At 35.6% G+C, this 26,878-nt stretch overlaps 1 protein-coding gene across 2 annotated transcripts in view; it reads right to left on the bottom strand.

Moving 5' to 3' along the window:
* The window catches only part of arhgap18 (Rho GTPase activating protein 18), a 31,760-nt gene extending 4,882 nt beyond the window's left edge, over positions 1-26,878 (bottom strand). The window contains exons 1-9 of one of the 2 annotated variants that reach the window (XM_030127995.1): positions 26,829-26,878; positions 9,082-9,328; positions 7,227-7,365; positions 5,750-5,832; positions 4,892-5,041; positions 3,466-3,529; positions 2,084-2,202; positions 504-575; positions 236-329 (exon numbers count right to left, since the gene is read on the bottom strand). In XM_030127995.1, coding sequence (XP_029983855.1) covers positions 236-329; positions 504-575; positions 2,084-2,202; positions 3,466-3,529; positions 4,892-5,041; positions 5,750-5,832; positions 7,227-7,365; positions 9,082-9,328; positions 26,829-26,863 — 1,003 coding nt within the window. In that variant the 5' untranslated portion in view covers positions 26,864-26,878. Of the gene's footprint in view, positions 1-235; positions 330-503; positions 576-2,083; positions 2,203-3,465; positions 3,530-4,891; positions 5,042-5,749; positions 5,833-7,226; positions 7,366-9,081; positions 9,329-20,499; positions 20,890-26,828 lie in introns of those variants that run through there. The other variant, XM_030127994.1, reaches the window with a different exon arrangement.

Consider the following 26,878-nt stretch of genomic DNA (forward strand, 5'->3'; position numbering starts at 1 on the left):
TTATGAATAATGGCTCAATAATGTAAATTGCTTTGAGTGGCCAAAAAAAAGCGCTATAGAAATCTAATCCATTATTATTATTATTATATTTTTTGTATTCATGTGGTCATCTAAAGGGATTATTCTTTATTTCTATGAGAGCATTAGTTTTTGTCCAAAGTTCTACCCCTGATGTGGCTGTACGTACAGTAGGTGTTAGTATGCTCTATCTGTGTTTGAGTACATGTATGATTACCTTTAGTTTTAACTTTGACAGCTTTGTGCGCCTTTAGATCCACCCCAGCAGTGTCAAACAGAGCAGTCATTTCCACAAGCACCAATCTATGCACCTGACAGGATGTGAAAACATACATAGGAAATGATATAAACAGTACATAGTCACTAGATGTAAAAACAAAAAGTTCAGAGGGAATTCATGTTGGATTGTGAAGGCGTTTTAGAAAAGAAACAGACATGAACATTAATTCACCCTTAGATCATAACAATGTCTTGCAGCACATTACCTTCTTCATGTCCAGAGGAGACAGATCTCCTATTCTGGTCTGACCTGTTTTATCTCGAAGCAACTTAAAATTCTGGAGAAGAAAATAAAGTGAGATGCAAACAGAGAGTCAGCGACTGTGGAGGAAAATATCAAGAGCTAACACTGTGCCAATGGGTTTCTACAGTGAAGCTCATGTTATTCCACTTCTAAACACTGGAGAGCGCTATAGACCCATATTGTAGCTGCATATTGACACAAACAAGTTCCTTCTCTGCTGATAAGTAACAAAATCCTGTCATGATAAACAGAAGTCTAAATATATAGTTACACAACTGTCTTACTTCGTAACAGGAGTGTCAAACTCATTTTAGTTCAAGGGCCAAAATGATCTTAAATGGGTCAGATCAGTAAAATAATAACAAACTATAAATAACGTCAACTCCAAAATGACATTATGAAAATGTTTACATACAGTCACGGAAAAAATTATAAGACCACCCCTGGTTTTCTTCAATTTCTTGTTCATTTTAATGCCTGGTACAACTAAAGGTACATTTATTTGCATAAATTTAATTATAACAACAAAAATAGCTCATAAAAGTTTAATTTCAGAGCTGATCTCTAACTATTTTCCATGTTTTCTTAATAATAACCAAAATCACTTCAGTTCTTACATCAATATCTATGGCATTGTACTGACAAAAACATGCTTTTAGGCATTCCATGTTTTCTTTTCTGTCTGTTTTAGTCACATGATACACACAGGAGTTTGTACTTGATTGCATAACCATTGTTTTTGATGACTTTGATGGTCTAATAATTTTTCCCGCAACTGCATACAGACTATATCGTCAAGAAATGTGAATATCATGAACAGTCACAAACAACCTGAAATGACTTAAGAAAAATAAATGCAATTTTACCAATATTATGTCTCAGTTTATCATTTACACATGTGCATTATAACTTACAGATCACAGTGGATCTACAAATACACAAAACATTTAGTAACAGGCAGAATATTGTTAAAATTGCACTTTCTTCTCTTAAGACATTCCAGATTGTTCATACTGGTTCAGGTTTTTGACGTTTTTGTGAAAGGACAGTTTGTAAATTTAACTATTTTCATGTAATGTACATTAAAACAAAGAGAAAAATTGGAGCTGTCATTATTTATAGGTTATTATAATAGTATATGACTGGTCTGGCGCACTTGAAATTGAATTAATCTGTATGTGGCCCCTGAAGTAAAAAGAATTTGAGTCCCTTGAATGTTAATATCTCAGTGTAATTTTTACATTTCACAAATTCATCCCATGGGCCAAACTGAACTGGTTTTGGATCACAGACTATATGTTTGACCCCCTTGCTATATATGACATATAGGTTCTGATCTGTTTTTCATCACCTTTTTATTACATCACCAGTTTTAAATTGTAATTACTGCAACAATGTGTGTGGACTGAGTAAACATCGAACACCAAATAAATTAAATCTCACCTATTGTATTATGTGCTACAATCTCAAGGTGTTAAATTGTCTTATGTTGTTAAATTTGTGTCATGTATGTGTGTATATGTGTGCAGGTACGTGACTCACCGGTAGTTTGTCATCAGATGAGCTATTGCTAATTGTGGCCTTTAACCTCTGATGGTTTTCCCTATAACTGAGCGCCTGCTCTGAGAACGACACTTCAACATTCAGCTCTGTCTCCGTCTCTGCAAAAAACAGAAAATAAAGGTTCGACCACACAAGCAGCAGAGCAGTAGAGTTTATACAATTAAAGCAAACTCCACTAAATACACACAGGCAGATTTAAAAGTGTTTTACTTTAGCTGATTCCACAGTGTTTGTCATGCACGCAGCAGTTAAAATGGAAAAATAACATCTGAAACATTTTCTGCCCTGTTTTATCTTTGTTATTAATTTACATGCATGAAAATTTAAGGACTTGGCTGATTTTAACACAGCACAGTTCATGAATAAAGCACAAAACAATTGACTTCCAGTGATTTTATGTAATTAAATAGTCATTATGAACTGAGACGAACAGGAATGTGTTATAGATAGATAGATAGATAGATAGATAGATAGATAGATAGATAGATAGATAGATAGATAGATAGATAGATAGATAGATAGATAGATAGATAGATAGATAGATAGATAGATAGATAGATAGATAGATAGATAGATAGATAGATAGATAGATAGATAGATAGATACATAGATAGATACATACATACATACATACATACATGGGGAAAAACTAAAAGAATGGATTTGACAAGAAATTGAGGAAGTATGGTTCTTTTTATGCATTTAAAAATGTTTATTGAAAAGGTTATGTGCAAATATAAAGGTCATGCATAATCACAATGTATGATTTTGTGTAAAACACTTAGAAATTTAGTTTTTGTTTTTTTTTTTCTTTTTTTTTCCATCTATGGATAAGTAGATAACTATGTAGGGAGAGAAGAAAAAAAATATTTTGTTTTTGTGTAAGGGTTGCTTTAACCTACAGAGCTGTTTCCTTTAATAAGAACAAAGTAGAATTAGTAAACTATAGTTTCATCCTACACTTTTCAACCCAGTCAGTATTGTTTTTCTTTGTACCTTAGTGTGTTGTTGCTGATTCCAGGTCACATTATATCTTTTAACAACGGCTGAAATAAATTAACTGCAATGTATATAGTATATATAAGCTAAAAGAAGCATAAAAGTGTAATAAATTAGCATTCACAAATCATTTTATCTGAAACAGAGGAAGTTGTTTTGTCATAGAACACACTCCCACCTCAGTCTTTTCAATTCCATTTGATGCCTCCACAAATAGCATCATATCTTCTTTATGTTGAACTATGTTTTTATATTCTAGTTTCGAGTTGCTGTGCAGAAGTGTGTCTGGGCCTCAGTTTGTCATTTTCCGTGCTGACTCACATTCTCTGTGCATGTGTGTTTGTTGCATATGTATCACATACCAGCTGAAGTGACATCTTTTTGTCCGTTCTCACTTCCCCCATTGAGTTTACTGGGCTCCCCGTCCTGCAACACACAGCACAATTTAACACAGACACACAAAAATGTAATGTTCAACAAGTTCATGGATTCACAAAGAACTCACCCTCCCCTTTTGGCACTTTGTCACGTTACATATTATCTTGTCTGTTAATCAGTGCACAGGAGGAACATACTTTTGGCTGAATACAGTAAATTCTGCTGAGAAGCATTGTTTAACGTTAGTCTTGTGCATAACTGTCTAAGTCATATTTTTGGCCAAATTGTGATATCTGCATATAGTTGCAGAAAAGATTATCAGACCATCAAAAGTCATCAAAAACAAGGGTTATGCAATCAAGTACTAACTCCTGTGTGTATCATGTGACTACAACAGACAGAAAAGAAAACATGGAATGCCTAAATGCACTGTTATTTGTCAGTACAATGCCATAGATATTGATGTAAGAACTGAAGTGATTTTGGTTTTTATCAAGAAAACATGGAAAATGTCTAGATATCAGCTCTGAAATTAAACTTTTATGAGCTATTTTTTATTGCTGTCATTATATTTGTCCAAACAAATGTACCTTTAGTTGTACCAGGCATTAAAATGAACAAGAAACTGAAGAAAACAAGGGGTGGTCTAATAATTTTTTCCACGACTGTATATCAGTGGTTCAAGCTCTAGACACAAAACATATTTTTTTGTGTCCTTTGGATCCAAATTTACCAAAAAATGTCCTCAAATGCCATAATCTCGACATTTTTCGGACTTTTCCATGGTCAAAATAGAGTTAAATTAAATCGACTTTGCTCAATTGTCAAAATGTCATTCAGTCATACTTAGATAATGTCAACAACTGTTCAATAATGCACCTTTTTTTTTCTTAATTTACAGTTTTTACAGCATGTTCATCTTGTTGCACCATTTAGGTCATTTTTATCTTGTTGCATCTGTTACACCCTTTTCACTTTGTCTCCTTTATGACATTTTGTCCAGTTATGCAGGGGTGGAAAACAAGGGGTGATCTAATAATTTTTTTCCACAACTGTATAAAGAAACAGCAGTGTTAAGAGAGTAGCGTCACAGAAATATAACAATATGACTTAGGCATTAATGCTATCGGGCTAACGATAAGCCTTAATGTACTGACTGATAATATTGTTTTTATAGTAGAACATAACAGACAGGTGTGTTGTTTATTACAGGACACTGACACAATGAAGAAGAGGTTTACTGAAGTGACTAAAAAAAAACAAAAAGGTGACATAGAGGAGGAAAACAATTATAAAGACAAACCATATCCCTGCAGTTTGACAAGATTAGTTAAAATACAGATTTGTTTCATAAGTTTTGTGTTACTCAAACAAAATTTAATCAATGTGTGTTTTTGCTTTGTTTCTGACCTTTTCAGGTGGTCTGAATATATCCCTAACATCAGGAACGTGCTGCCGGTTGCGTCGCCGCAGTGTCTGTTGCAGGGATGTCACACGTCGCTCTACAGCCGCCGCCTGAGTTCTGGTCAGTGTCGAGAGGAACACCGCACTATCTTCTTCCTGTCAGTCAATTAACACAAATTACAAATGACCTCGTAGATGCAGTTTCCATGTGTCTATCACACTGCGGCATTCATTAACCCTTTCATGCACAAATTATGAGAACCTTAATCAAAATTTTTTCCTGAGTGTTTTTATTCCTCTTTAGGCATGAAAAAAAACAATGCAATTAAAAATTTTCTTCTGAAAAATAAATAATAATAACTTAAAAAATAACAATAATAATTTTTTAAAAAATTTAAAATACATAAAAAAATAATAATGAAAAAAAAAATCTTATGAACCTATTTTTCATGAAGTTGCAAAAATGTCCACTCAGCTGGACGCCAGACGTTTAATTTTTGACGCACGGAAATATGTATTTACTGATAAATTGTGTGAAAACTATGAGGAGGGCTTGTGATTTTGGGGCTTTATGCTCAGGAGAGATCTACATAATGTTACCAATTCATGTCAGAAAAGACATGTAGTGTCTTAAAACTTTAATAAAGATATGTGTAAAAAACAACAACAACAACAAAAAGAACAACAAAATCCATGAATATACAAGAGAACAGCTGTAGAAGAGCTGTCCACTGTAGTGACCACTGTGCATGAAAAGGTTAATGGTACGCCCCAATACTCAAAATAGCACCCGTGAAACTGATGAACCATGATGCAACCTTGACTGAGGTCTAACTAAATAAATAAGGGACAAATGATCGACACCTGATCCTGGTCAGTTGCCAGCGAATCATCAAACAACCGCGCTAACCCTGCCTCGGTAAGCCACGCCTCCTCCTGCTCGCCATCTGAAAGAGAAAAACACAGCGGATGTTTGGTTTCAGAGATTGAACGGAGTTGCCTGATTATAATCTGAGATCAGACTGAAATAAAGGGAAAAAAATGGGGAAAATATCTGAACAAAAATGAAAGGTAGACAGTGATCCCCATGTACGATATTCTAGTTGTACAAGTGCAGGAAAGGGAAAGGAGTGACTGTAGATAGCTGGATATTTACAACAAAGGAAATGTGTTTGTTATGAAGAACAATAGTCGTCATAAACAAACTGAATAAGTCTGACTGCAATATCACGCATACTTCATGTGCAAGTAAACACAGCTAACACAAGTCTGAGCTGGCAGAGTTAGTCCCAAAAATGTCTCTGTAGACTCATTTTACTTTACAACGTGACGCTATAAGAAGGCGTTTGTCTGTAGGTTTTGACCAAACTTGAATAAAATTAACAGATTTTTTTCCATTTCCTTGTAATTATGAGTCTAATGCACCCTACAAATGATTTAAACAGAGTACACTGTTGACCATAAAGTTGGAATAATTCTATTTTCAGACACATTCCTCTTTTTATTTCTATTTATACACATCAGTAATGACCTTTGACCTTGTGCAATGATTACACACTGAGTTCCAGTTACACTTTATCTATCAAGAATAACTCGCAATGTCACAATCATTTCATGAGAAGAGGTACAAATATTTTATTCCAACTATATTTGCAACAGTGTATATTAACCCTTTCATGCATGAATTATGAGAACCTTAATCAAGATTTTTTTTTTTCCTGAGAGTTTTTATTCCTCTTTAGGCATGAAAAAAAAAAAAACAATGCGATTGAAATTTTTTTTTTATGAACCTATTTTTCATAGAGTTGCAAAAATGTCCTCTCAGCTAGACACCATTTGTTTAATTTTTGAAGCAAAGAATCATGTATTTACTGATATGCTGTATGAAAACTGAAATAAAAACATGTTTAATGCTGCTAATCTGATGTTTTCTCACATTTTAACATACTCTAATACTAGTTACTACTTACGTCATGGAGAAAATATGCAAAAAAAACAAAAAAAAAAGTTTTAAAAAAATGTTGATTACAGTCTAATAGCAATTAGCAATTGATTTACACTCAAACTTGTTACTTCAGATCAGGTTTATTAAGAACAGCAAAGTTACAGTAATGGTATGAAATAATTCAGTGTATGGGATGGTGCATAAGCGTCCACTGTGTTGGCTGATATGGAACTAAAACAACAAAATCCATGAAAATACAAAAGAACAGCTGGAGAAGAACTGTCCACTGGAGTGACCAGTATGCATGAAAGGGTTAAAAGAAAGTATTGAGAAAAAAAAAAAGTCTCTGAGCTGTTTATGCACAGGAGTAGATATATTAAGAAAAGCGTCATTTACCCTCAGGAGTTTTCTGCTGTTCCTCTTCTTGCACTTCCCCGTCCCCTCCGCCTTCTCCCCGCCCCGATCCTTCTCCCGATCGATTGATATTCTCCACCTCCTTCCAGTAGTCGTCCATCTCCAACTCGTCCAGAGAATCCTGCGCGACACAAGACAAACGCAATGAGAGACGGATTTCCTGTGGTTTTCAAGTTCCCTTTCCCATTTCATATCCTTTTTCTCTGACGTGACATTTATGATTTAAAAGGGAAAACAAATGCCAGTCTGAACTCGCCCCAGCAGTGGGTATAACCAGCCGTGCAGCTTTTTTTCCCCCTAAAATTTCAAGAAACCTGCAGATTCTTCAGCTCCTTCTGCTGGTAACAGTCTTTTACCTCGTACTTTGTTGGATGTTATTACAGAGACTCAAAATTAATCCTCCTTGATGACAATAACTGAATACAAGTAAACCTACCCGCATTTAAAAGATTTATAGTTCCAGATTAGATATTTATGTCACACATTTTTATTTAAAGAGCATCTGAAAACGGTGATCACCAGTGAAATATACCACAATTATTCATTATATTATTATGTAAAGGTCTACAACATCCATGCTGGAATTTCTCATTAAAAAGAACAACTACTGAGATATAAATGTTGATTTTTCTCCCTTTTCTTGTCGTTTCTCTTAGCTTTCCCAGCCACTCTGTTTTGCTGGGTCATGTCCATTCACAGGTGAAGCAGAATGAGCTAATGTGCTGATAATATTACCTCTCAGCAGCTCACCTTATGTCACAAAGTCTAACCTGTCCTCATGACTTACATTATTTAGTCACATGTCTAAAAGCATTAAATAAAGTGGCATCTCTGCTGTTTTCAATGTGTGAAAGGGAAAGAAAATGTATGGCAGGTGTATTTACTCTAATTAAATCTTTCAAAGAGGTGAGGTTGTAGTGGATGTGCAATTTGTTATCCCCATAAATGATTTATTTATTACTAAAGACTGACTTTATCAAAGTTTTATATACTATATGTATAAATGAAATAAGCTATAGGAGTATACGTAACAGTTTTTTGCTTGGTTAAAGGTAAAGAACAGATTTATTGCCTCATTACTTGATTTTATTAGGAAAATATCAATGACTAAACTGCCAAGGGTGTTACATAAACGTCTGTCCTGCAGTTCCGCTGAACATCTATATAAGACAAGGCATGCTACAGAAGGTACATCTACTCTACCTAAAGTGAAAACAAATAAAATGAAAAGTACTGTGATATATAGAGCTATGGTGATATGGAACGCTCTGCGGGGACGAATCAATCAAGAAAATAACAAATGCAGATTTAAAGAATTACTGAAAGAGTATTTATTTGCAAAACAATGCTCGGTGTCTGCTAATGTTTAGTTGATTGACATTACATTTATATGCAACTGTGAAATATATCTGACCATTTACAAAGTATGCTTAAAAATACTTTTTGGGAGGTACTGATAATTGAACTAGGTCCTGTATAACATGTATGTTGTTTTTGTTTTGTAATTTTAATGAATGGTTTTTGGTTGTTGTCTGTGTTGTTTTGTTTTATTTTATGTGTGGGTGTTTTTGGTAATTTGTTTATCGCAGTATAAAGACAATTGTGATGGGTGTGGACTCCAGGAAGAATAACGATGGCCTAAGCCAAAGCTAATGGAGATCTAAAGAAATGAAATGCTTAGAATAAATACAGTGACCATATGATAGAGAAAACAAGACAACAATGTTAAATATTTCTTGGCAGAATGTTTCCTCTACTAAAGCAGGAATTTGATGAAGTCTGCACTAGTGAAGCACTTTAATCCTGTATTTTAACATCTGATATATCTGTTGAGTACCTGGGAGCTGCAGCGCTGGTATGAGGGCCGGGGTCTGGCTTTAGAATTGGGGCTCTGCCTGGGGCTGGAGCCGGGTTTCGGGCTGGATGAAAGCTGGGACTTGGAGTTTGGTGCCACATTTGGGTTTGGAAGCGACGCCTGGTCAGCGCCGGCCGGTTTAGTGGTGATGGTGGGATTAACAGGCCCATGTCTGTCTCCATGTTGTGTGTTGTGGTTCTGCTGAACGGTGTAGTGGCCTGTTCTGCGGCTGCAAAAGACACACGGGTGATGATAGATGCATTATGTGAACGCAGAGGAAAACCACTGTAATGGACTGTTATAATCACTGGAAAATAACTGAGGTGCTGTCAGACACAAATGGATCATAAAGTGGCCTGTTAGTGAGGATTCAATCCTGGCAAGTAGTCACAGTGATAAAGAAGTACAAGATATGCATTTCTAATAAATATTAATGCCAGTTCCCTGTAGATCAAAGACAGACTTTTTTACTGCACATTTATTAGCCCTAAAAAACTGGTTACTGATTACTTACAAAGCAGAGTCCATTTTATTCCATAGACAGTAGGAACTATAGATTGCTGCAAACATTATCAACAATTTAGTGCTTATTTTCTGCCAATAGTACTTATTCATGCTGAACAGTTTCATTGATAATGTCCAGATGCCTATCCCAAACTTAGAGTCAGCACTCACAACGGGTGGTAGAGCCTTGGGTCGACAACTGTCAGGGAAAAATACATGACAATAATATACAGGGTGGGGAAGCAAAATCTACAATATTTTGAGGCAATTTTCTTTTGCCACAAGAAAATTGACATAATAGAAAATGTTTTTATTCTGTGTCCTCCTTCTTTCTCAATAACTGCCTTCACACACTTCCTGAAACTTGCGCAAGTGTTCCTCAAATATTCGGGTGACAACTTCTCCCATTCTTCTTTAATAGTATCTTCCAGACTTTCTCGTAATAGTTTTGCTCATAGTCATTCTCTTCTTTACATTATAAACACTCTTTATGGACACTCCAACTATTTTTGAAATCTCCTTTGGTGTGACGTGCATTCAGCAAATCACACACTCTTTGACGTTTGCTTTCCTGATTACTCATATGGGCAAAAGTTTCTGAAAAGGTATGGATAATAGTGTTAGGTATGATTATGACATCAATATATGTTTGGTTTCAAAACAACTGACGTAGTGCCTGCTGAGAAAAAACAACTAAATGTTCATTGTAAATTTTGCTTCCCCACCCTGTATGTGAGTTCATTTTCCTAATCAAAATAGAAGAAGTGTGTTTTGTGGATGGGCTTAGAAATAGTGACTTCATCAAAGTAAGTATGTAAGTAAAGTTTATTTATAAAGTGCTTTTCAAAGATAAAAATCACAAAGTACTGTACATAAAATGGGTGCAATAAAACAACATAAGAATAATTTCATAAAATAGATAAAAATTATCAATCCATCAACCAAAAGCTTTCCTAAAAAACAACATCTTGAGCTGCTTGCTGCTTGCAAAGGTATGTTTTTATCTATTATAGTGTGTTTTTGAATGCGTTGAGGTGTTTTTAATGCCTAGGTGTGTTTTTTTTTTTTTTTTTTAATTCTGTCTGATAGCCGTGAAAAGAGAAAATTTTGTTTTTACTCGGAGCAGACAATAATAATAATAATGGCGCTTTTCAAGGCACCCAAAGCACTTTACATTATTAACCCATTATTCACTTGCACACTGGTGGGGGTAAACTACATCTGTAGCCACAGCTGCCCTGGAGCAGGCTGACGGAAGCACCACCAAACATTCATATGCATTCATACACCGGAGGCAAAGTGGGTGAAGTGTCTTGCCCAAGGATATAATGGCACATGACTAGGACAGAGCAGGATTTAAACAGCCAACCCTCTGGTTACTGGACAACCCGCTGTACCTCCTGAGCTACAGTCGCCCCAATAAAGCCATCTATCTATATATGAAATGCAGAAGAGAGTTTTCTGTTGCTAAAGACGTAAAGTAAAAGACATGACAAGACCAAAAGGACAGAAAATTACAGACACATAGAGATGAAAATGAAAATGAAATGAAATGAAAGGTACAAGTTGTACGAATCATAACTGGACAAACTGCCATAAAAGAGACAAAGTGAAAAGGGTGTAACAGATGCAACAAGGTAAAAATGACCTAAATGGTGCAACAAGATGAACATACTGTAAAAAAAAACAAACACACAATTATTAATTAATTAAAAGAAAAAAAAAGGTGCAGTCTTTTACGGTTGTTGACATTGTCTAACTATGATGTGACATTTTGACAATTGAGTAAAGCATATTTAATTTAACTCTGTTTTGACCCTGGAACCTGGAAAAGTCATAAAATGTTGAGATTATGGCATTTGAGGAGATTTTTAAGTAAATTTGGATCCAAAGGAGACAAATACCCTAACCGTAACCCTTGAACCACTGATATACAGTTGCAGAAAAAATTATTAGACCACCCCATGTTTTCTTCAATTTCTTGCTCATTTCAATACCAGGTACAACTAAAGGTACAGTGCTTTTAGGCATTACATGTTTTTTTTTCTGTCTATTTTAGTCACATGATACACACAGGAGTTAGTACTTGACTGCATAACCATTGTTTTTAATGACATTTGATGGTTTAATAATTTTTTCCGTGACTGTAAATGAAGAACCCAGAGGCAGTGTAGTGCAGGATTTACATCTATCTCTTACAGTACTGATAAACAGAATACTGGTAATTAAGTCTTTCTGAAACTCATGAATAACTCTCTACCAAACTACTATTCTATCAAAATAAACCTATTGCTCAAGCCTGAAAGTCCCACAGAGCGCCACTGTGCCCTTTGCACCTTTGTTTACTGGTGACGTTAGGATACAAGTTTAATACGTGGACCTTGACTTTCTGAATCATAAAAATATTTTTGCCTTGTAAATGTTCTAACGACTGATGTATGCAGGGTTATTTTCCCTTTCGTTGGATTTAGACTCGCCTCTAAATCAAATGATAATGCTAGGGTTCTGGCAAGGAAGGCTTTTGACACATAAAAATGGGTCAGTGAGTCATGTAGGCAGAAGTCGGCCAAAGACTCTAACTAAAGACAGGCCAGCAGCATGTTGAATTCCCACTCAGTCGACTAATGAGCACAGCACAGACAAGGGCTCGGAATAGCAGCTCCACTCACATAGTGCGACCTGCTCATTTCTAGTTCATTTCCAGCTGACGTGAGCATCAGTGAATGCAAAACACAGCTGTACATTTTAAGACTGTACGTGTCTGTTTGGTAGTTTTGCTGATGCCGGACAGGAAATGCCTTAATGTCAGGGGTCACATCGTTTCTCTTTGTTTCTTTCTCCTCCAACCTTTCCTTCTTTTATTTCCGTTTGATTCCTTACTGAATGGCACTCAGGCTGAAACGCTGCTGTCAGCACCGTTGTCACGCATCCAACTACCCCCGGTGTAATCTCACCTATCCAAACATGCCGTCAGAAAAGTACAGAGCTGGTTCTTTAACAAGTGTCGCTGCAGAAAACTGAAACTAGTGCTGAATGAATGGCAAACGACTGAAAAGCAGAGACAGAAAGAAAAAAAAAAAAGGAAGACGTGTTTGTTGTTTTGCTTTTTCTTCATGTAAATGATCCACTTAGGTGTCATATCAGCAGCATTGTGTTGTGCTGATGTGCTATACTCATTAATTTGGAATTACTCCTTCATTATAAAGAGGATTTACTGTATGCTGAGCCAGGGTCACATACCAGAGCAGACTTCCTGCCACACACTCGCTCATAAAGTCATTTACAATAGTGCTATATACAGACACACACTTTGATCTATCCTAACACCATCAGGTATTTTGCTCACACTTAAAAACAGTCACCTCCTCTTCCTCTTCCTCTCCTCCTAAACTCGACTGGGACCCTCGCAGGGCCCTCTTCCTGTCCCTCTGCTATGTGGACACCTCCTGCTGTTTCGTTCACTGTTTCTTTCTTCTAACGGTGTCATTTCCTCCCTTCTCCTGCCTCCTAAAGGCACACAAACATACTATTCTACTCTTCTTTGTCTTCAGCTGCTTGGAACAATATTAACCCATAAAGACCCAAACATCCACCATCGTCCAAAGCCACCTACTGATCTAAACTGTTTGATACCTACTGATCCACTAATTCTATCAATACATGTAAATAATTGGTGTAAAATGCAGTTTGTCATCTTTTCACGGTCAGCAGATATGACCCATTTGGACGTTCAGAGGCTCTGTAGTGAACATGAAAACACTGTCATCTTCTACAACATTGATTCACAAGTAAAACCCATGAAGTTGGATCAATGACAGTGACTGGAGACACTTGGTTTATATTCAATTAATTACAGATTTTGCTGAAAAAAGCCACTTTCTCTTTAGTTTTCTCTGTTTCTGATAAAATAACCTTTGAATTTACATTAAAAAACACAGATTTTTACTGACTAAAGATGATAATACTACAATAAATGGTGATAAATCACTTAAGAAAGGGTAAATGTAGAGAAAAATTCATTTATGAACTCCCATAAAAGTAGCACTGGGTCTTTATGGCAGTGGTGTAGTCCAGGGGATATGAGGGTATACAGAGTATACCTACTTATTTTTCAGTCATCATTGCGTATACCCACTTCTAAATCCCCCCTGATGCACACCATTCAGTAATATCTGAGCCAAATTGTCCATGTTTTCTCCTCGGATGGTGAAGCCATGACCCGCCCTACTCTGCCTCTAATTGGCTAGTACTAGGTACCTTCACTGATTACATTGGTTAACTTTAGGCATGAGGACTGATAAGCCAATCAGAGGCCGAGTAGGGTGGGTCATGTCGAGGAAAATATTGCTAACTAGCGCTGGCCACCTCTGGAACCTGATTGGACACCTCCTCAGGTGCCAGTGCCACCCCAGTTGATTGACAGGTGACTGCATGTCTCATTGAAAGATGCACAATTGTTGGAAATGCGAACAAGAAAGGCAGAATAATCGTCTTTCAAATGAGTGACACATTTCGAAAAAAACTACTTTCATGGAATACATAATTCTGAGGTAAGTTTTAAGGTGGTTTCCAAATGAGTAACATTTTTATACTGCTGTCCATATGACTGCACATTTAGAGGAGAGATTTTGTAGCCAATAGTTCAACTACGCAAGTAGGCTAAAGTTATGAAAGGCTAACATTATGAAAGGCTAACATTATCCTTTGTTTGCCTCATGTTGAATACATTTACATTCATGCAGCTGCTTATGTGACCAATAATACCTACAAACTGCTCCTGATGAAGTCATGATAATTTCATAACAGTGAACAAATACCACTGATGGATTTTTGGGTAAACTAAATAGAGTAGTCTTACATGTCACTGTTTCTAAAACAGCACTTTTCTGGACAACTTTAATTTAAAAAAAAAAAAAAAAAAAAAAAAGGTCAAAAATTTAGAGTATTCCTACTTCTCCAGGGACCACTAAACCACTGCTTTATGGGTTAAGCTTAACAGGTCATCTGCCCTGACGTCATGTTTACACCTGATTTATCACACAAGAAAATGTTTTCATCTGTAAGGAATGGCAAAACATCTATGTTTCCCATATCTAACTCACAGTTAATCATTTGCTTAAAACAGGTCTACAGTATGAAGGATGGTTGAGCTAAACCATAAATCACTGATTAGCAAACACACAAACCCATTAAAATGTAGGCTCACGTTAAAGCGTCTATACTGATGGTGCAACATAATGAGGACATGTAGCAGTGGATTATTATTCAGATATAGAATATGTACAGTTTATAAGCATAGGAAGCCATTTGTTTTTGGCTTGTTTTTTTTGGCTTGTGGATGGATTATATAGTATATATTGCACTGACTCTGTATGTTTTTACAATTGTGTTTTAAGTTTTTTACTTAAAGTTTGTGGATACTGATAGAACCTGTAAATTTCCCTCCAGGATGAATAAAGTATCTATCTATCTATCTATCTATCTATCTATCTATCTATCTATCTATCTATCTATCTATCTATCTATCTATCTATCTATCTATCTATCTATCTATCTATCTATCTATCTATCTATCTATCAGTTTGATGTTCAGTTACACATTTACTGCGAAATTACTCTGAGATGTATTTCTTTTAGGTATTTATTAGTCTGACTCAGATGTTCAAACACTTTCTTCTAAGATCAAATCATTTCAGACTTGTAAAGTATATGTATAATTTGCTTTGTCTTCTTATCATCAAACTACTGTCATCACATTTGCCTTTAAAGTTCCACTATCAGTCAACCTCAGATGAGCTTCTGTAATTTAATGCCAGTTTCAGGCTCTAAATCAAGTGATTCCTCATTTTCCATTTAACTGCATGTGTCTAGAGCAGGACACACATTTATAACCATGTTAAAAATTAACATAACTGTTGTTGACCACTGAGGGTGAATCTTCAAAAGCTAGTCACTCAGTTCCTCTCTGGGAACTTGATTTAGAGTGTGTTTAGATTCGGAGCTCGCCGCTATCCCAGCCCGAACGCTGTTAAAGTCAGTGTTTGTGTAACGAAACACGGGTACAAAAATGCAAACACCCACAATAATGCAAACAAATGAATCACAGCTTTACTTAAAATGATACACACACACTCTCAGAGGTCAGGTGGACTGCCCTTGTCAGTAAAACAAACAGCCTCCCTTGCTGGCACACTTTCATACACACTTTATGTACGTACACAAGAGGCCTTTTAAGGAAAACCGAACCGCAGCTGGCAGACCAGTCTACTCTTTGTACTTTTATCTGCACACCTTTTATCACCTGCTGACAAAGATGGAGGGCGTGAAGTCATGTGTGTATGTGTGTAGATGTGTGTGTGTGTGTGTGTGTGTGTGTGTGTGTGTGTGTGTGTGTGTGTGTGTGTGTGTGTGTGGACAGAAAATAGCTTGTTAACCTATTATCCCATAATGTGAGACTAAAGAGCGAGTTCAGCACTGATGAGCCAAGCATGAGTCAGAATCTGAGGAAATCAGAAGTCGGATGACAAGCATGACCTCCAGACCAAATTTGTGTTGCTATGGTGATAATATAGACTTACACAAAACTAGTTATATAAAACTGTGTTCTACTTTTAACTAAGTGGGAAACACACTAATTTCCTTTTTGCTCCACTATATTTATTTGACAGTACAAAACTTGCAGGCTCAAAAACTGAAACTGTCTATGGCTAACTTGTTCAATAACTTTTTCACTAATAATTCTGACTATTTGCTTTAAAAAGTCACTTAAAGTGCAGTTTCTCAGCTTTTTTGTGGTACTACATAGGTCTAATGTGGGCATTCAGACACTCTATAGCAGGGGTCTCAAACATGCGGCCCGGGGGCCAAATGCGGCCCACCAAAGGTTCTAATCTGGCCCGTGGGATGTTTTTGCAAAGTGCTAAAATTCCACAGTCTTGAATTGAATTAAGCAAAAAAATAAATAAATTTAGCTTGAATTAAGGAAAAATGCTGAATTAAGCAAAAAAAAAAAAAAAAAAAATCTTCAATTAAGTAAAAAAAAAAATCTTGAATTAAGACAAAAAAATCTTGAATTTAGCAAAAAATCTTGAATTTAGCAAAACATCTTGAATTAAGCAAAAAATGTCTTTGTTTTAGTGCAAAAAATAACATTAAATTATGAAAATATTTACATTTACAAACTATCCTGTAACAATAAAATGTGAATAATCTGAACAAATATGAACAACCTGAAATGTCTAAAGAAAATTAAGCACAATTTTAACTCTTTTCTGCCTGTTACTCAGTGTTTAGTGTCTTTGTAGATCCAATCCATAATGCACATGTAGAAATGATAAGTTGAGGCAGAATATTGTTAAAATTGCACTTATTTTTCTAAAGAAATTTCAGTTTTTTCAGGTTATTTACATTTTTTTTTTTGTTTGGATAGTTTATAAAAGTAAGTATTTTCATAATTTAATGTCTTCTTTTCTTTACACTAAAACAAAGACAAAAATTTGGAGTTGTCATTATTTATAGGCTATTATGTTATTATTTTATTGGTCTGGCCCACTGGAGATCAACTCAGGCTGAATGTGGCCCCTGAAAGAAAATGAGTTTGAGACCCCTGCTCTATAGGGAATGTCTTTAAGCCCCTAACATTGTGCAGAAGACAGTTTATTTATCTGATTCAATTTGTTTGTTAACCTTACTTAAGAAACGTTACATTTACAACTATAATTTAGAAATTTAAAGCATGTGATGTACACTCAAACACACTACCTGCTGGTAAAGCATAAAAAAACATCAGATTTGTACAGTATTTCCCCCATAAATTCATTCATTCTCAGAAAAAGCAAATGTAAAATTGTGACTTTAAACGAATCAAATGAAACTGGGGTTCTCCTGAATGAGATCAATATTACAAAAATACCATAGAAAAACGAAATAACCCAGTAAAGGTCAGGTACTACAAAGACTGTTCCAGGTCTCTGAAGTTTAATAAAGTGTGTCTGCTCTGTGGTATGTCTATGTTTACTTAACAAGAGGATATGAAGACAAACCATCAGATTTATTTTTATTGTTGGACAGCTGAAAAAATCCCGAGGCCAGCATGAGAAGGGGGAAGTGGGCGAATAGTGTGTGTGTGTATGTGTGTGTGTGTGTGTGTGTGTGTGTGTGTGTATGTGTGGTATTCCCATTCAGATCAACAGGTGCCAGCTGCCCTCAGCCAAAGACAGAGGCTGCTTCTGTTCCCTCTTTCTCAAAAACATTAACCCACTTCAGCAATGACCTAACTGAAAACATAATGTGCATTGTTCGGATCGATCCATAGCCTTTATGTTACGATCCGTTTCCAGTTTACACATTAACATTCTCCGGTCTGTTGCTTCTGTTACTCTTTTGTGCTTCCTTATACTAAATACAACCCACAGTGCACAGCCGTACAATAGCAGATCCAATAGATGACTTAATGTGTCGTCTTGTATGAATTATTCCATTCTTCCTCTCTGAATATGTCATTTCCTGTTGCTTCATTCAGTAAATGAAGCTGATCCGGGTGAGCATGTGTGTACTGTTTTCTTTCTTACATGTATAGTTCTGGCAGGACTATGGAAAACCCAAACACACTGTCCTTCGACTTCTCAAACTGACACACTCCCCTCTGCATTAACATGATAAAAACCAGCCTTCATGGGTGCATGACTCTGGGTGGACGTGCATGTAACCTAAGGCTTCTCAGGTCGGATGTCCACCGCTGGATGAAGGCCAGCAACTTTCTGTCCATCTATGTCTGTCTGTCTCTCATTTCCTGACGAGGGGAAACAATGACCACAAAACTAAGCGTACGAGTCGACCTAGGGAAGACACACACACGCATCGCTGTGGGAGGTGAGACAAAGGCTGGCTGTAATGTGATGCTGTTTTTTTTCCCCTCTAGCTAGCCGGACAAGCCATCTGGAACCCACACACACCACACACACATGTATATATAGCGTATATCCACACACACAGGTGTGTCCGTCTGTATACCAGCTGGACTGGTGCTGTGTGGGTTGTTTACTTTTACCAAACAACTGTTGTTTACTGATCTAAACATGAACAGAGCACACACACACAGCAGCTTTGGCCTGGAAGGACAAACAAGTCAGCTCTGTTATAAATAAAAGAGTGTAACTGTACAGTTGTTTCCATATGAGCTTAGTTCCCATTCATTACCTCCTCAGTGACGGCAGCTCTTGAAGAACAACACTGGGATTAAACTGGGTTTCCTTCTCATTGTAAGAGGCTGACAAGAAGGGTATTAAGTCACACAAACAGTAGGTCATTACAAAGCTGAGATTCTTTCCTTATTTTAAACGTATGGGCTTTGATATTAAGAGCTGCAAAAAGAAGAAAATGCAGAATAATTCATAGAGAAAGTATCATGTTGAGGACAAGAGGGATCTATGATTGGCTTTGGTACAGATATCCAACATGTTAAATAATACCCTTCATTAGAACAGAGCTAGACACTAATAGTACTTATAGTTTCCGTCCTCTTTTGTCGGACATGCCTTTTACACTTTGAATTTTTCATTAATCACCTATAATAACAGACTAAATTTCTTCCACTCTGCTTTTTCAGCTTGACTTCATATATCCTGAACTTCATAACACCACAGAACATGTTGATTTTTATAGAAACCATTCAATTTGTTAAAATATCACTCACTAAAAAGGCCTGGGGCATCCCAAAACACAACTGTGTACATCTGACTGACATAACATATGAAAGCCAAAACCCACAGTGACACACAAAAGAGAGAACAGCAACAACATCTAACTTGTTTGAAGTTTACAAGCACTGCCCTACTCTGTTATCCTGCAGTGGTGTGAGATCTCCAGTTAAGATAGCCAACCTTGCAAAATCTGGGCTACTACCAAAGTCAAGGTTAACCTACTAATCTGCAGATTAGGAGCTGAAAGCACTAAAGCACAGGTGTCAAACATGCGGCCCGGGGGCCAAATCCAGCCCGCCAAAGGGTCCAGTCCGGCCCCTGGGATGAATTTGTGAAATGCAAAAATTACACTATAACAATCCTTTTAGTTCTGGTTCCACATTCAGACCAATTCAATCTCAAGTGTGCAGGACCAGTAAAATACTATCATAATAACATATAAATAATGACAACTCCACATTTTTCTCTTTGTAAATGTACATATTTTCATGTATTTACACTAAAACAAAGTATAATTTCGCAAAAAAATGTGAATAACCTGAACAAATATGAACAACCTGAAATATCTTAAGAGAAGTAAGTGTAATTTTAACAAGATTCTGCTTGTTACTAAATGTTTTGTGTATTTGTAGATCCAGTGTGATTTGTAAGTTATAAATGTACATGTGTAAATGATAAACTGAGGCAGAATATTGTAAAAAATTACACTTATTTTTTTAGTTTGTTCATGTTATTCACATCTTTTGAAAGGATAGTTTGTAGATGTAAACCTTTCCATAATGTAAATTTACTTTTTTTGCTCTAAAACATAGAGAAAAGTTTGGAGTTGACATTATTTATATATTATTATGTTATGATTTTACTGGTTTGGCTCATTTCACTTCAGATCAAATTAAGCTGAATGTGGCCCTTGAACTAAAATGACTTTGACACCCCTGCACTAAAGGAAAAACATAACCCAAGGCTAGGGGTGGAGTTTGAGCCATGGAAATAAAAGGCTGGCTCCCTGATCCACCTAACCCTGTTATAATATACACACTTTTACGCACATAACGCACTGGTTTTAGTTTACAGTTACGCACAGTCTCCACAGCTTTAATAAGGAAAACAACACTATCACTGTGAGATTTGGCCCTTTGCTCTGTCACATATAGACCAGCAGGTAAAAATAAACCCATCTGTTGATCTCACACACCTGGACTCGTGGTCCTGGGCCGTGGGACATGGACACGGGACGCACGGTCCAGTTTTCGGCAGTAGTTCCGCGTTGCTGTGGTAACCCGTTAAAACCACTCCCTGGGACTGGTGCTGCTGCCGACTCATGTTTCTCCTCCTTTTCTTCTTTCTTCTTCTTCTTCTCTACTCAAAGCTGACACCCACTCCCACGCTGACAGGAGATAAGTGCGCGCGTCTACGTCCGAACAAAAGCCGCGTCTATGTGCCGGTGCGTCCCATCGCTCCGGTGTTCCGCTGAGCGCTCATTCTGACATCAAACTCTCCTCCTTCATCCCTTCCGTCTCCTTCTCCTTCTCCTTCTTCTTCTCGTCTTTCTTTGCAACTTGTCCGTGTGTGCGTGAGTGGCAGAGGCAGGACAGGGGCTGGGTTACAGATCCAGCTCTGCGCACGGATTGGCTCAAACCGCAGGACAAATGTTCATAGATGGTAGCGCCACCTTGTGTTTACATAGTGCATCCCACTGACCCACTGCTGAGGCTTTCAGCTGCTGTGATCTAACTCATGTACTTCAACTAGGGGTGTAACGATATGAAAATTTCATATCACGGTTATTGTGACCAAAATTATCATTATTATAGTAGTAGTAGTTTATTTCAAGCACATAGAATCATCAGATAACAAAGAATGGTCAAAACAAATAAATAAATACAATTTTTCTGTGCTCGAAAAGGAGTGGGAAGAAGTACAGGGTGTCCCATAAGTCTCCATACATAGGAAAAATAAATGTTTCTTGACATAAACCATTTTTATTTACATAATATGCTCTATATGACTGCCATTTTGTCGGGAACACATTTCAATGCGTGCCCTCCACTGCTGAAGAACTATAAAGAAGAAATATAAAGAAATACATGTTAGAACCATATATGTATGGAATGTATTATGTCTCCTATGTATGGAAACTTATGGGACACCCTGTATAACACATTACAGTACATTTTTGATATTTAAAAAAAAATGGTACATAAGGTAATTTTTGAAGGATACAATTGTTAAGCTCTAACAAGTAATAGGTAAATTATTTATTTTTGAGTCTACATTAAATTACCATTAATTTGGTGATTAAGTTTTCTATTTCTCTGGTTTATTTTCACCTTTTTATGTTTTGCTTGTTTGTTTGCTTGGATACATTGTTTTTTGTTTTGTTTTTTTTCCTATATCGGATGCTGAGTAGCTGAATTTGTTCTGTAGGACAGGCATTACTATAAGCATTTTGCTTCTGCCTGTGCCTTTTCAGTCATTAACCTGTTGGTAATGTTTGTAATGTTTGAAGTGCTGTTGTTGACACTGGTTATTATGTGATGACTGAATAAAGAATTTCATCATCATCATCATCATCATCATCATCATAACTTATTGACTCCCACCCCCTTTTTACAAACTAATAATCAAACTAGATTCGCTTCCTTTGCTTTGTCAACACACATTTTCCTCTGTATATTTTTTTTACAATAACACAAAACATCCATAAAAACCATTCATATACACTTTTTTTAGTCACCTCATACACAATCAGATTTGCAGTAATCAACCATTTTAATATAAACTACAATATACATATATCCACTTTAAATATTTACTCTGAATACAATGATCAATAAATATGATAGCATATTCTTACCCACAATGCAATGCGAAGATAAAAAGGTGTGGTCATGACTAAAACTTAGTGATTTAATTCCATTCAACTTAAACTTTTTCGTACTTTCAACTATGTCTGCAAATTAGTAGAATATACTTAACATTTTATAGTAACATCATAAAACTTAAATCATTTAAGTGCATTGTTATTAAAGCATTTTAGTAAATACAAATTCTGGGCTTACAGTGTAGTAGTAGTAGTAGTAGTAGTAGTAGTAGTAGTAGTAGTAGTAGTAGTTTATTTCGAGCACATAGAATCATCAGATAACAAAGAATCATACAACATGGTCAAAACAAACAAATAAATAAAAAATTTTTGTGCTCGAAAAGGAGTGGGAAGAAGTATAACTTATTGACTCCCACCCCCTTTACTCCAAATACAATGATCAATAAATATGATAGCATCTTCTTAACATGATAACCAATTAACTATAATATCTTATTTTATGCATACTTCTAATGCTCTATATTTTACTATAGTGGATTTATACATATTTTTAAATGCACAAATTAAAGAAGACATTTTTAAGTTTTGCTCCAGATTATTCCACAGATGTACCCCTCTAACAGAGATACACTGGCTTTTTATGTTTGTTCTACACTTAATTTTTTTTGTAGATTTCAGTTCCCCTTAAATTATAATTACTTTGCCTGGGCTCAAACATTTCCTGTAGACTGTAGAGGAGCATATGTTCATGGACTTTAGTGGTATTATTGAAATTGTGCTAAAATTTTCAAAAAGTATTTATATACACATTGAAATAATTTAACCAAGTTGTATTTTGGAAATAATAAATAAATAAATTTTAAAAAATAAAATTATTGGCACAATGCACTTTCAAATATTAACCCTTTCATGCACAGTGGTCACTACAGTGGACAGCTATTCTAAAGTTTTTCTGTTGTACTGTATGTTCATGGATTTTGTTGTTCTTTTTTTCTTTTTTTTACACATATCTTTATTAAAGTTTTAAGACACTACATATCTTTTCTGACATGAACTGGTAACATTATGTAGATCTCTCCTGAGCATAAAGCCCCAGAATCACAAGCCCTCCCCATAGTTTTCACAGAGTTTATCAGTAAATACATGTTTCTGTGCGTGTAAAATTAAACGTGTGGTGTCCAGCTGAGTGGAAATTTTTGCAACTTCATGAAAAATAGGTTCATAAGATTTTTTTTTTTTTTCATTGTTTTTTTTTTTTATGTTTTTTTTTTTTTTTTTTTCAGAAGAAAATTTTCAATCACATTGTTTTTTTCATGTCTAAAGAGGAAAAAAAACACTCAGGAAAAATTTTTATTAAGGATCTCATAATTCGTGCATGAAAGGGTTAACCCTTAGTGGTCTGAGCCTATTTTGTCCATTTTTCAGTACTTTTGATTTTGCCTTTATATCCTATATAAACAAATGTTTACTGTACAATGTGAATATAATGTTGATATTATTTGTATGTTGTAAATATTGTAAAAAAAAAAAAAAAAAATGTATATGATATTGATAATTGAAATAAAAAATGTTTAATTTGATATTTATGTTTGTTGTCCATCTGTGATGCTGCCATTTGTCAAAACCTTTTCTATTTAGGTATGATCAAATATTTTTTTTTCCTCTAACCAATTATTAGGTTGTAAAATAGAGGGTTTAAGGTATACACTGAACACATTTTAGGATGAAAATGTCATAGGAACTTCACTTTTGAGAACTTTGTAATTCTTGCAAAAAAATAGACGGAATTTTTTTGTTTCCATCCATGACGCAGTAGTTTTTGATATTTTTCATTTAAAAATATTTTTAAACTAAATTTTGCCCTTTGAGTATGTTTAAGATGGCATTTGGACCTTTCCAATTATGTGTAATATTTGTCTTAAACTTGTCTGATTCAAAAGTTATGAATCAAAAGGTAGTGGAGTGTCCATCCGTGACACCCGTGACCTCGCCCATAGGTTAATATTCCAGTCCAGTGCTCCTGACCCCACTGCTGATGAAGATCTGGAGTCGGTCCCTGAGGACCTTCAATGACAGCCCACCACTCCTAAAGTGTGCTATGTGCTAATGCTAATGCTAAATACTGTGTATATTAAGATGAGTAAAATGCAGAGACCATGGAGGGAATTTCCCTACAGGGAATAGAATAGAATAGAATAGAATAGAATAGAATAGAATAGAATAGAATAGAATAGAATAGAATAGAATAGAATATTATTGTCACCGTCACAGGAACACTGAAAATCAGTTTAGCAGCTCAGTTCAGTTTAGCAGCAAAACAATACTGCAAAAGGGACTGTATAAGAAAAATAAAATAAAATACAAATACCACAATGTTAAGAAAAAGTGAATAGTGCAAGGGCTTCAGAATAAAATATTAACACACATTTGCTACTAAAGTAATGCTAGAACTCCTGCAATGAACAAAATATACAGAAAGAACATACAAAAGCTATACTACAGATGAGAGATGTGTTCAATGAATAGGATCTATACAGGTAGTAGTAAGGTGCATGTGTTGTGGCTTTTGCACTGAGGTAAGGTGATTATAATTGTGATTTATATGCTTTATATGATTATAAAGCAATTTAATTTTTAACCTTTAACCTTTTACTGAAGGACATGATCACAGTATTTCTACCTCCTGTGGCTGGTGGATGTAGCTCATTTCAGATCTGCAACCAGTTCACACTGATCTGATGTGTTGACATTTAAAAAAAAAAAAAAAAAAAACAACGTGAAAAACCACAAAAAAAAGACAGAAATCTGAGTAATAAATGAGATTTGAGTGCTCATGTAAGTGGAGTAGAAATAGAAAAGATCAGATTCCATCCACTATAAATGTATGTGTACGTCTGTCAGATCTGAAAATCCATATTTACCACTATACATATGATATGACTCACCTCCTTTTTATATTTTATATCGTGTTTCACTGTATAATAATCTGTCCCTCACTTTCTGCACCTGCTGGATGTTCTTCAAGATACAGTTAGATCAGACACCCCCGGGTTTTCAGCTGTGACATCTATAAATTATATGATTCAGGTGTAAAGTGGGGGCTGATAAACACCCAGATGGACTAGGAGGAAGTGTCTGTATGATAGCACCTGTTTTTCTCAGCTGAGAGAAGTGAGATAAAGCTCTGTAAATATAGGCTTTCTATCATTTCCCCCTTCAGTTAATAAGTCTTGTACACATACTGTGATGTAGTTGCTATAGAATGTGATTGCTGCAGAAAATAAAAAGTATCTCCTGAAAACAATGGGACACAAACATATCTGACACTGATAAATTGATGTTACTTTATCAGACAGATCAGTCTTATATGACGGGTTGCTAATTAGTTCAGTAGTATACAGTACATACCATTATTCTCCTTCATTTACCCAATTTTTCCTCTTCCTCTATACCACTTTTTTGGCTCGTGACCCCATTTTAACGTCACAGATTTCTGGCGACCCCAGAATGGAGACATTTTTTTGCTAAAATTAATTTGTTTTTGATCATGTAATAGTTTGCTATACTATGTTGCAAATAAACGTTAATTTTAGACAACATTTAGGCTATATATTGTATATTATTATGGACGGAGGCAGAAAAGCCAGGTGTAGATTACTGAACAAAGTGAGAATTTTATTTTCCTTGGTCAGGATATGTACAGTCAGTCCAGCTTGGATTTACAAGGCTGACAATTAATACTGAACAAACGAGAACTCAAACTATGAATTATGAAAGAGCTGCAGTATCTGAAACTGACCACAATGAACATGTGACAGATAAACAGTACCACAGTGCTTCAGTTTCAGCTTCAGAGTTTGTCATGTCTTTTATGTATTGGGATTCTCTCTCTGAACTCACCATATACACTGCAAAAATCAAAATCTTACCAAATGTATTTTTCTCATTTCTAGTCAAAATCTCTCATCACACGTAAAATAAGACATAATCACCTGAAGAGTAACATTTCAGTGAGATATAAGAGCTTATTTTTAGACAATAGATGTTGAAAATCTTATTTCAAGAAATCTTACCAAAATAATTTTCACTTGTTCCTCTGGCAGATGGTTTTTGCTTGAATTAAGCAAAAAAAATAAATAAATAAAAAAAATCTTGAATTAAGAAAAAAAAATCTGCCAGTGAAACAAGTGAAAATTATCTTGGTAAGATTTCTTGAAATGAGATTTTCAAGATATATTATCTAAAAGTAAGATCTTATATCTCACTGAAAAGTTACTCTTCAGGTGATTATGTCTTATTTTACATGTGATGAGAGATTTTGACTAGAAATAGAAAAATACACTTGGTAAAATTTTTATTTTTGCAGTGTATTTTTTATTAGTAAGTTTTTGTTAATGGTTATCAATTACTAGAAATTTCAGGTGACCCCGTTTGAATTCCAGGCGACCCCACGTGGGGTCCCGACCCAAAGGCTGAAAAACACTGCTCTATACTTTGCTCTTCCTTGCACCTTAATGTGAAACCCATCACAACACAAATTAGTCTTAACATATAAGAAACACTGACATTACTGACACTAAATTCCAGGATGCCACTTACAAAATGTTTTCATACACACTGAAATACACACAAAGAGGGGTTACAGTCTATGGTGGAAACACACACATACAGTCTTAACTTCTCTTTCACATTTTCCTTACCAGAGATGAAGGTAACATGCAAATCTGGAGACCATTGTGAGTTGTTTGTA

This window comes from Sphaeramia orbicularis, chromosome 24 (assembly GCF_902148855.1).
Source record: "Sphaeramia orbicularis chromosome 24, fSphaOr1.1, whole genome shotgun sequence".
In the NCBI taxonomy this organism is placed as follows: Eukaryota; Metazoa; Chordata; class Actinopteri; order Kurtiformes; family Apogonidae; genus Sphaeramia; species Sphaeramia orbicularis.